This window comes from Mollisia scopiformis (assembly GCF_001500285.1).
Source record: "Mollisia scopiformis unplaced genomic scaffold LY89scaffold_47, whole genome shotgun sequence".
Lineage (NCBI taxonomy): Eukaryota > Fungi > Ascomycota > Leotiomycetes > Helotiales > Mollisiaceae > Mollisia > Mollisia scopiformis.
This window is the reverse complement of record NW_017263627.1, coordinates 1-9,086: the sequence shown is the minus strand read 5'-3', so window position 1 is coordinate 9,086 and position 9,086 is coordinate 1. Positions and strand designations below refer to the sequence as shown.

The 9,086-nt window shown below is 46.8% G+C and overlaps 4 protein-coding genes across 4 annotated transcripts; 2 read left to right on the top strand and 2 right to left on the bottom strand.

The window, feature by feature from the left end:
- Nucleotides 1-739: 739 nt before the first annotated feature.
- Nucleotides 740-4,265, bottom strand: LY89DRAFT_744013 (valyl-tRNA synthetase; the record flags this gene model as incomplete). Its single annotated transcript, XM_018221008.1, has 7 exons — nt 740-1,149; nt 1,205-2,290; nt 2,343-2,873; nt 2,948-3,709; nt 3,771-3,955; nt 4,014-4,194; nt 4,253-4,265. 7 exons carry the CDS (start codon nt 4,263-4,265, stop codon nt 740-742), a joined length of 3,168 nt encoding a protein of 1,055 aa, XP_018060575.1.
- A 208-nt stretch (nt 4,266-4,473) lies between these two features.
- LY89DRAFT_633231 (Pkinase-domain-containing protein) lies at nt 4,474-5,722 on the top strand. The gene is made up of 4 exons (XM_018211337.1): nt 4,474-4,863; nt 4,909-5,249; nt 5,306-5,356; nt 5,419-5,722. Exons 1-4 carry the CDS (start codon nt 4,683-4,685, stop codon nt 5,440-5,442), a joined length of 597 nt encoding a protein of 198 aa, XP_018060574.1. The 5' UTR covers nt 4,474-4,682; the 3' UTR covers nt 5,443-5,722.
- On the top strand, nt 5,468-5,728 carry LY89DRAFT_560454 (kinase-like protein; the record flags this gene model as incomplete). The annotated part of the gene is made up of 1 exon (XM_018208449.1): nt 5,468-5,728. A coding segment is annotated over one exon (261 nt), but the record flags the coding sequence as incomplete, so codon positions are not given.
- A 1,020-nt stretch (nt 5,729-6,748) lies between these two features.
- LY89DRAFT_603676 (uncharacterized protein) lies at nt 6,749-7,033 on the bottom strand (the record flags this gene model as incomplete). The annotated part of the gene is made up of 1 exon (XM_018210315.1): nt 6,749-7,033. A coding segment is annotated over one exon (285 nt), but the record flags the coding sequence as incomplete, so codon positions are not given.
- Between the last annotated feature and the right edge of the window lie 2,053 nt (nt 7,034-9,086).

The window sequence follows — 9,086 nt, the reverse complement described above, 5'->3', positions numbered from 1 at the left end:
ATATTAATTTTATATATAAAATTTATAGTTGCATAATTTCGGTGCCCGGTGTGGATCGCGTGAAACTAGAGTTTAAAAGTGAGTCGCTCTTGGCTCTCGCGATGTGTGCAATAAATTTTAGAAATGCCTTATTACGTGATTATGAAGTGGTGTCACCAACTAAACGAGTTGATGACTGTTAAGACAACGCGCTAAGCCCGAGCCGCATGCGTGTTATTTTAAAGTCCCCTACCCCCACCCAGCTCTGTGGGGGAATATGGCGCAGGGCATTTGTGGATCAATCTCGCGACCCCTCCGATAGATGCTTAACTTTAAGGGAACGGACTCAACAAGTTAAATCCGCTAATGCCACCGCTAGTAAATAGTAGTATCACAACGGGACGGGGTTTGACGCGAGGTCAATAATGGCGATGGGCTGGTCTCCACCCATCAAATTGATATTGTTGATGAAGATGCCCCGAACGTCTACATCTACGTCTTACGAAGTAAAAAGGCCATGCAACTCTTCCAGTAGCAAATTCTTGATGGGACCTAGAGAGAAAGAACATGGCATAGACAAGCGTTTCATCCAGAGTTCCATATCACTTGGAGCAGTGTACGCGGGAGTAAGATTCCTTACCTTCGGGACTTAGGACGTGCATAATGAGTAGTTCGAATGGAGTCTATTCGAGTACTTGGAGGCAATCTAGCAACATGTTGCAACCCTTCTCAGGGAGATCTGCAAACCAAACTACATTAGTCACAGCTTATCTGTTAGAGCTTCAAATTGAGTGATCGTCTCCTCGAGCGCCTTTCTTTGGGTCTCCAAGTCCTTCAATCTACTCTCCTCAGCCTGCTGCACCTCCTTCGACACCTTTTCCTTGTAGCTCTCGTCACTCAAGATCTTCAGCTGTTTCTCGATACCGAGTTTTGTCTTGTCAAGCTTTTTGGTTGCCCTTGTGATCTCATGGTCGATGTCTACGCGGCCTTTGACGTGCACGAAGACAGCTGCATCAGTGGATATCGAAAATGCTACGCAGCCCGAGGGTCGGGGATCAGTAGCTGTCAGGATTGACATAGAAGCAATGCCTTTGCCGGAGAGTGAGCGGATGGATTGGATCTGGGCTCCGACTATTTCGTGTGCCGTTGGCGTATACGTTTGAACGAATACTATTGGTTATCAAAGTCAATAAACAGTATCATGAGGGCTGGGAGTAAAACTGACCTTTGCCCTCCCCTTTGAGGGAGTACTCAGACAGCAATGAGCGGATTCCCCTCGAAATATCCATCACGAGTTCATAAGCTACTTCCGCGGCGGGATCATCCATGTTGGCATCGTAACTTGGGTAAAGAGCCAACACGATCGATGGTGTCTTGTCATCCGGGCGGCGGGGAAGGCGTTGCCATAATTCTTCAGTCAGAAAGGGCATGAATGGGTGAATGAGAGTCAACCCGCTCTCAAGAGAAGTATACAACGTGTCCCGAGCCGATCGTTTCTCTTCCGGTGTACCGTCTTGCAGGATAGCCTTCGAATTCTCGATATAGACATCACAAAGCTGGTTATACCAGTATTGATAGATGATGGTTGTCGACTTCATAAACTCGCGATCGGTGATGGCTTGGTTGAGATCGCGAGCGGCAATTGTCAGCTTCTTGAGAATCCATCGTTCCGCGAGAGACTCTTTGCCTGTGAGCTTGCCGGAACTTCGTGGAACAAAATCGTCGCCAATATGGCCCAGCACATATTTCGTAGCTTGGTAAATCTTGTTGCAAAACTTTCGATAGCTATGAATAACCTTGATATCAAACGCAACGTCGCTAGCACCAGTATATGAGACTAATGCAAAGCGCAATGCATCAGTACCACATTCGGGAATTCCATCTGGGAAAGCAGTCTTCTGGTACTTCGTGGCCTTCTCAACCTCTAAGGGGTTGAGATTGCCAAGCAGTAGCTTCTTGTGTAGATCTTCTAGTGCAATGCCCTCGATGACATCTTGGGGATCAATGACATTACCCAGTGATTTAGACATCTTCCGACCCTCAGAATCCCGGATTAGTGAGTGGCAGAAGACTTCGGTAAAGGGAACTTTGCCAGTTAGCTTAATGCTGAACATAATCATCCGAGCAATCCAAAAGAATAGAATATCCCATCCTGTCTCCAAAACAGACGTGGGGAAGAGCGTCTCGAAATCGTGGGTATTCTTCGGCCAACCAAGAGTAGCAAAAGGCCATAAGCCAGCTGAAAACCAGGTATCCAGGACATCTTCATCTCTCTTGAGAGTAAAGGTTTTTCCGGGCAACGCCTTCTTAGCTTTCCATCTCAGCTTCCTCTTGAGTGCGGCCAGAGAACCAGAGGTGATCACTAGCCTCATCGTGCTCTTCGCCGTCGATCTGCGCGAAATATACCGGCGCCTGATGGCCCCACCACAGCTGTCTCGACAAACACCAATCGTTAATATTCTCCATCCATCGAATGTAACTCTTCTCTGCAGTCTCCGGGAGGATCTTGATTTCGCCGGTCTTAACAGCATTCAACGCATCTGCCGCCATATCCTTCATCTTCATCCACCACTGAGGCTTCAAGAGGGGCTCAATAACATCTTTAGACTTCTCACAAAGTGGAACGGTCATGGGATTATCCTTCTTGTCAACATACAGACCAGCCTTCTTGAGATCGTCTTGGATGGTGTACCTGACATCAAAGCGCTTCTGTCCCGCATATGGGCCTGCGTTCTCGTTCATCCGACCATCGTCAGTCAAGATATTGATGAATTCAAGATTTTGTCGTGAGCCGAGCGCAAAGTCGTTGGCGTCGTGGGCAGGAGTGATTTTGACTGCACCAGTACCAAAGTCCTTTTCGACATAGTCGTCAGCGACAATTGGCATTAGTCGACCTAGAATAAAAGGATGATGGCGATCTTGCCTATGAGATGCTGATAGCGTTTATCATCAGGATGAACTGCAATACCAGTATCTCCAAGCATGATTTCCGGACGTGTTGTTGCAACCTCGATCGTCTCATCCGTGCCTTGGATCTCGTATCTAAAGTGGACAATGATACCAAACTCGACCTTCTTATCGTAACCAGGGACATCGATCAGAGTACGACCAGACAACTCTTTATTGACGACTTCGAGATTCGACACGGCAGTGTTGAGCTTGGTACACCAGTTTACCAGCCGGTTCGCTCTGTAAATAATACCCTCTTCATGCAATTTGACGAAAGTCTCCAGAACCGCAGCGGTGCAGTTTTCATCCATGGTAAAAGCTTCGCGAGTCCAGTCAAACGAACCTCCCATTCTCCGCAAGACTCGATTGATGTTTTGATGGTACTCGGTCTTCCAATCCCAAACAACCTCAGTAAACTTTGCCCGACCCAAGTCATGACGTGTCTTCTTCTGCCGGCGCCAAAGCATGTTTTCGACAACTGATTGTGTAGAGATGCTTGCGTGATCGCATCCTGGGAGCCATAGGGTCGTCTTGCCACACATTCGATTATACCGGATCATTACGTCTTGCAACGCATTGCCGAGTGCATGGCCCATATGCAAGTTACCAGTAACATTGGGAGGTGGCTCTACGATGACAAAAGATCCCTCATCTTTGACCTTGCCATCTGCAGTGAATTCCGGCTTGAAGAATCCCTCCTTTTCCCACCACGCGTACCAAGCGGATTCAACGGCGAGCGGATTATAGGCTTTGTAATAAGGGTCATCGAAGGATTTGATGACTGAACATACGGTTAGTGAAACTGAAGGACCATTGGCGATTGAGGTGTAGATTCCACATACTCTTCTTACTTCCGGCCGGAGTCGCTTCGACGTATGGCTGCAGAGCGTTCTTCTCCGCCTTGCTCTCCGTGTTCGCCTTCTTCTCCTTGGTCGCGCTCAGCGTAAGGACCGGAGCCTTAGCTTTGGCTTTGGCCTTCTTCTGGTCGACTTGGCTTGTTTCTCTGCCTTCTTTCGTTCTCTCTCCACTATGCGTCACCAATTAGCATCCACAGCTGAATGCCTCGACCCCGCAATCGTGTGCACCTACACTCTTTCTCGCTCTTGGCTCCCTTCTCCGTCTGCGCACCTTCAGCCTTGCCGTGTAGAGTATGTTGTCCTACGTCTTGGGTAGGAGTCGGCTTGCTGCTGCCCACGACGAGAGTAGTTTTGGTTTTATCCGCGACTGGAGGCATCTCTGCAGGAACTGGACCAATCTTGTCGTCAACTGCACGAGCGGTCATTAGTACATAGGCATCCCTCAGATGAAGCCCGCTGTAACTCACCTTGGGTCGCCATTCTCGTAAATTGTCGGGTCGGTTTGCTCGCCCGGAGTGTTCTGACTTGTAATCGAAAGGCTGTGCTAGCGCGTGTGCTGAGAGGTTGAAGCACCGAATTCCAGATCATGAAGTCGCATCGGCGCCCATGGTATCATTCAGTTGCAGTTCGCGGCCGTAGTGGTGATAACTCCTCCTTGACTCTTCGAGGAGACACGAACACAAATTCGTTCGCTTGATTTGTTAGCGTCGCGCTAGCCCAGACGGCACCAATAGAATCATTGTTACTTTCGATGACTATTTCAGACCCGACTGTATATTGTCGTTTGGAAGGGACAGGGCTTGTAGTGTGGTCTGCGACCCTCCAGAACTCCCAGAACCGCTTTCACGGCAGTTTTCACGAAGGCAGTGCCAGTTCTTTTTGGAGAAGAACACCCTTATGCTGCGAGATGATTCTTCTGGCAGTACAACGAGCATACATCCTCGGCAGATCGATTCTAATCTATGGGAATTCCCTAGCAAATCCACCGGCACTCCCAGACAACGAGCAGTTCTTGAAAGAGGGGATTGGGACCTCGCTATGGGACCTGCTGAATTTCTCCTTCAATTCTCAGACAGAGGTAAACTTGATTCCGTCATGATCTTTCCGGCGCTGATCGTATTAGATGGGTGGTGGAACCGGTATGCCAAGGAGAAGAAAGTGTTGGCCACCAGGAAATTACCTGCCGATTGCATGCTGACCCTTCCCACCATGAGTCTTCCGCCAACTCGTTACCAAACTCGGGTTCAAACACCTCGGATACCTGAACATAAGATCCGTGATTCAGTAACGTACCATGAGCTTGAGTACTTAGGGAAAGGAAGCTTCGGGCGCGTGAGCCGAGTCCTTGATCTTCAGTGGGGTGGCATAATGGCTGTCAAGATCATTAATGTCGAACGAGAGAAAGAAAAGGAGACGAAGGAAACCCTCAAACGCGAAGTTGAACTATTGGCCAAGCTGTCACACGTGAGTTTACCGAACTATTTGTTATACTTGGCGCATTGGCTCATTATCAGATTCAGCCGCACATTATTGAATACAAGCATTCACAGGGCTGGGAGTTTGGAGAGCCAGTCGAAATATTCATGTCTGCTGCTGATGGATCACTATGCGGCTTTCTGGACGACAAGAGGAGTCAGCATACGAAAATAACGAATGAACAGATCACTCATGTCTCTCGGCACATCATCAGTGGTCTGCACTACCTGCATGGAAAGAAAATCCTCCATCGAGATATCAAGCCAGAAAATATCCTTTTCAAGGATATCTTCACAAATCCCATCTTCAGTCTGGCCGACTTTGGCCTCTCCAAAGAGATAGATACGAAGGCCACGTTCGTTGGATCTCCACTCTACTGGGCACCTGAGGTATGTTCTGGCGCCCCGCAAGACTTCCGAGTCGACATCTGGTCGCTGGGTGTTGTTATATATGAAATGTTAACTGGTTTGGCCCTGGACCAATTGCCTGACCTGACGAACCGTGTTTGCATATCCGGAGAGTGGTGCAAGAGACTTGACTATGCATGCCGCGGGGGAGGCGATTTGGCCAAAATGGTGACTCTCAATGTTGAGGAGCGGATAACTATCGACAGGTGCTACGAATCTAGTACCTTCCCTGTCTTGCCAGATGCATTGCCGCCACCCGTCACCCAAATTCCCAACCAAGCTCCTCCGGCCCTCACATCGCGAACCACACTAAAACAGCAACCGAGGGGGCCAAAAAATAGGAATATACTTGCAGGTGCCGCTCAGCACCGCGTCGAGAAAGCTCAAGGTCCTCTTCAGGCGCAACCCTTTCGCCGCTTACAAGAGATCCGCCCAAGACAAGCTCAGACTTGAATTTTCCGGGTGCGGGAACAGTGAAGTTTTGAGAAGCGCCAAGACTATTTTGTTCTCCCAGACGCTTCGACCATCCTTGCCTATACCCAGTCATCGTTTTCAAAATTCTCAGGGATTACATGAAGGAGCTAAAACCACTGGGATGGCGCAATCTTTACCGGTACATTCCGAGACTATAATATAATGTACGATGGGATGATAAATGTATTTAGGAGAGGGATAGGCCGTTTGAGGAAGGAGGAACAGGCAATTGCATTGCCGCGGCGTTTATTTTTGTGTTTACAAAGGGAATCGGGAAATTGTATGAGACAATGATACTAGAACGCTAATGATTGCCCCTTTGTCTGCTTCCGATGTCAACTTCTCCATTTTCGTTTGTGATGTTTCACCTATGCATCTGATCCCTTATCCTCCTCCCTTTGAACGCCGCTTCCTTTGACCATACTTACTCCCGCGTGTGCAGGCTGTGGATCCTCGTCATCGCCGTCGCTTGTGGTATAACTGCAATCGCTGCCTTCGGGGGAGTAGTTGTCGTTGCTGATCTCTCTATTGGGCCGCCAGCAGCCTGCGTGCTACTGTCGCCGCCACCACCATCAACTGATACAGGACAACACCTCTCAATCCACGCTATCTAGGGATGGTCTCGGACCAGATTTGCTTGTGTTTTGGTTGAATGCCGTCCAGCTCCTTTGCCAAGTCCAAGTCAATTAGTCTTCCTTTCGGGGCATCTTCGGCAAGGAGTTCGGTGATAATAATATTATTTTCAAAAACATCCCGATAAAGAATCTTTCCATCCTCGAGCAATAACCTATAACCTTGAATAGCATCGCGTAGCGCCTCCAAAAGCTTTCTAGCCGATTGATATTCGTGGAGAAGTCGTCTAGCTGGTGAAGTTACCAAGCAGTAGTTCACTTGGTTGCCGTACGTCTCACTTTCGCAGTCTGTCAGATTGTCGGCTTTGGCTTCTTGAATACTGTCGACATTATTCCGCTGCCACTTATTCCGGCAATCTACCAGACTATCGACCACTATTTCTTGAATACTAGAAGCGCCGATTGCGTCTAGCTAGTCTTCTTTGCGCACATTTGTCGCGCTGGCATAACTACCGTCGGATTTCAAGTCTTTTATTTATTTTTCTTTTCTGCCTAGAAAAAAAAGTTGTGGCGCTACTTGCACCGATTCCTAGGCCAATCAAGTGAGCCACACTGCTCCCTAACCTTCCCTTAAGGTTTATTTTCAAATATACCCAGCTAAATTCTAGACTACTATTGACCTAAAAAGCTTTTTTCGACGGCCTCTGTGGCGACCCAAATTTCATAGCTCGTCGCAAATGTGAAATAGTGTCCAAGTCGCCGTCGATAGTAATTTGCTTATGATTAAACTACATAGCAATACTCGTGACTTTATTCTTTTTTGCTAACTTTAATAGTTTTCCTTTCTATTGCTTTTTGTTAGACGGCCAAGCGAACTTCACAACGTACTCCTAGTTCGTTGAGCTAAGTCTTTTTCTTCGATAACACGTTATTTCCCGGCACACTATCGCTTTTGTCGAGGCGATTGGCTTGTTTTCTAAAGAGATCCTTATATTTCGTCTGATAATGTATTTGTTGTTACTATCACGCTTGATAAACGTATTTAAACTTAATTTTACATCGAACATTATCGCATAGCTGGCAAGGACCTTGACAAATCGCTCCGGCTCTTTGTGAATATCGAACTTCTCGGAGTTGTACGGTTCAGATTTGTCTTCCAAACACTTCGCGTCCATACCCTGCCAACTGCACCAGTGTTTGATTGATTGATTGGAGTCAGTCACTCTGTCTATGTATCTATCTGTGGCAACTGGACTTTCACGCTATCTGTGTCAACTGGACTCTCCTGGCAGTCAGTCTGTCTGCGCAAAAGCAAGCAAGCTAACAGCAAACTCGAGTTGGGTCGCTCTTGCGGCTTCTTCCTCTGCCATCTGAACCGAATTGGCGTGCTTATTGAGGCGCTGCTCGTAATTCTCAATCGTCAACACCTAGGCAGCGATAGCTGCCCTGGCTTCATTAACCTGTGATAGACCCACTGCAAAGCAAGCCATCCCTCCTCTAAAACACGCGAATAATAGATTTTCGAGATACTTTCGATCAAGTTTTTTATCGACAGGTCACTTGGGTGCTGGGAATGTTGTTGAATGTTCACTCATTGTGCAGTCATCATAGACTATTATTGTGGAGCATATGTTGAGGAATGTATGAATCATCACTCTTAGTTAGTGTAGTACTAGTTTAAGGGTATGATCTAATGCATGATGCAACGACTTATTGACTGATGACACCTGTCATCAGCTAGTGGGTTCGAGCATTATATATAGCATGAGGTCAACCCTGTAGTTTCAAGAAATCAAGTCAGTTATCACACGCGAATGCAACAAATGTGGCAAGAGTACTCGAAAGGGGTAACGGAGTTGAGGAATTGTACAAGACATTTTCCTTCGATCGTCGACCACTAATCCCGTGTTTGAAAAGTGAATGACTCGGGAAAGGCTTTTTTTTTTTATATATACGAAACGAGACTCAAAAATGATTATTATTAAAATATTAACTAGCAAATTTGCCTTGTTTTAGGGGAAGCTGTGAAATACTGAATAGTTAAGCTTCCGCTATATATTTCGGCGGCTTAGAGGATTGAAATGTATCTCGTATTTAATATCTTTTTCTATTATTAAGTTTCGTATCCATAAACTCACGCTTATTAACCCTCGTATCAAGCGTCATCTATGTAACGAAATACATCTATATTATCCGACAATAATAGCATAATTATGGACGAGAATCAATACTTCTGCGCTTCTTAGCCCATGAACACACATTTTTCCTCAAGGCGCACCAGATGCTTAGCATTGTACATTCTCGCATTAAATAAAGCATTATTTACAAAATATTCAAGCATTAAATAGCCTCATCTTGTCGGCCCAACGAAT